Here is a 1,443-nt window from a genome sequence, read left to right as displayed (position 1 = left end):
TTCCTGTTAGGTTACCTTGGCAACAGAGTATCAGCATACATTATGGTACAGGTCAGGGTCTTGAGTTTGCAATAGCGTTTTTCTCCAGCTCTCAACTTTTCCTTCTTAGAAGGTGATGCTCTCTTACAAAACCTTCATTCTCGTCCTCGAAGACTTATTGATCATATAAGTCATCTCCACAAGGAAGATGCCTTGCTCAAGGAGGAAAGCAGCTTCTACAAGGATATTGTTTTTGTGGATGTTGTCGACACTTACCGAAATGTTCCTGCAAAGTTGTTGAACTTCTATAAATGGTAGGTTGTAAAAAGCTTGCGTAACCAGAAATTGTTTTATTATTCTTTTGATGTAGAAACAATTTATCAACATCAAACCACTGAGATTTTTTAGAAAAAATACACCAGCCTAAGGACCCCGAACACCTGGGATATGATCTGTTGTATCCTGGTTCTGTCAGGATAGACCTTCTAAAATGCTGCTGCTTTCTTATTTAGAGCATCAGATCCATAATGTGATTGATAGGAATCTATCAGAAACAAACAGGCAAAAATTGATTCACTTTGAGCCAGTCACTCCTTTGAGTCATTGCCTTGGTTGTCTCAAGCCAATATGAGATGAAAATCACAGAGTTTGAAAATGGCCCATTTTCAGTTGTGTTCATACCCAACTTCCTAAATCCCCCAGTTAAGAGTCACTCACACCAGCTTACTGGTCTGAATTCTGTTCCACCGAATCCATACTGCATTTCCCTTCTCTGCTCCACCCATTTGAAAACTGCTTGCCCTAATTCCAAAATTTTTATATAAAATTCAACAACCCTTATTTAGTCTATCATATGTATAACTTCCAGACCTTCCAGGGTTTCATGGGTCTTAGTTGTAATTTTTATCTTTATAATAATGGCAACAACAGTGATAGTAACAGTTTATATAGAGAGATATATAGAGAGATATAATTGTTAATATTATTAGTTAATCTAGGATCCCATAGTTTGCTCTTGAGCCGCCTGAGACTGGCTGGTCTCTGTCTAGACTAAACCTATAAAGTGTATTCGTATCTTTGTCTTTTCTTTTAAAACTTTATCTGTGAACTTGTTTCTTGGTGAGCCTGCGTCTGTCCCTCTCTCTTCTCTTGGGGCAGAGTGGGACATGATCAAGTCCTCTATGGACGTGATCCCCTGGTCCTGAGGGGTAGCTGGTCTCATTAGTTTTCGGAAGGTATTGTTTCATAGCTAGGAAAGTTAGTATAGTTTTGGAATCATCCTGTGAGTAGAGGGCAGATATAAATAAGAGTTGGACGTCTGGGTGGGTCTGGACTACCAGGATTAAGTTTGGACAGCTGTAGTAAGAAAAAGCACCTTCTTTTAGCTTAAGGCCACTAAAGGGCATTCCTTGTAAGTGGGGCCAAGGCAAGGATGTGAGGCGGTGCAGGGTGGGAATGGTGCTC

General features: G+C 40.1%; 1 protein-coding gene across 1 annotated transcript in view; it reads left to right on the top strand.

The window, feature by feature from the left end:
- The window catches only part of B3GALNT2 (beta-1,3-N-acetylgalactosaminyltransferase 2), a 53,886-nt gene that overhangs the window by 46,514 nt on the left and 5,929 nt on the right, over positions 1-1,443 (top strand). Inside the window, exon 7 of the mRNA XM_019651798.1 lies at positions 110-293. Coding sequence (XP_019507343.1) covers positions 110-293 — 184 coding nt within the window. The remainder of the gene's footprint in view (positions 1-109; positions 294-1,443) is intronic.

The sequence above is a fragment of the Hipposideros armiger genome, unplaced genomic scaffold (assembly GCF_001890085.2).
Source record: "Hipposideros armiger isolate ML-2016 unplaced genomic scaffold, ASM189008v1 scaffold_167, whole genome shotgun sequence".
Taxonomy (NCBI): domain Eukaryota; kingdom Metazoa; phylum Chordata; class Mammalia; order Chiroptera; family Hipposideridae; genus Hipposideros; species Hipposideros armiger.
This window is presented reverse-complemented; position numbering and strand designations above follow the sequence as displayed.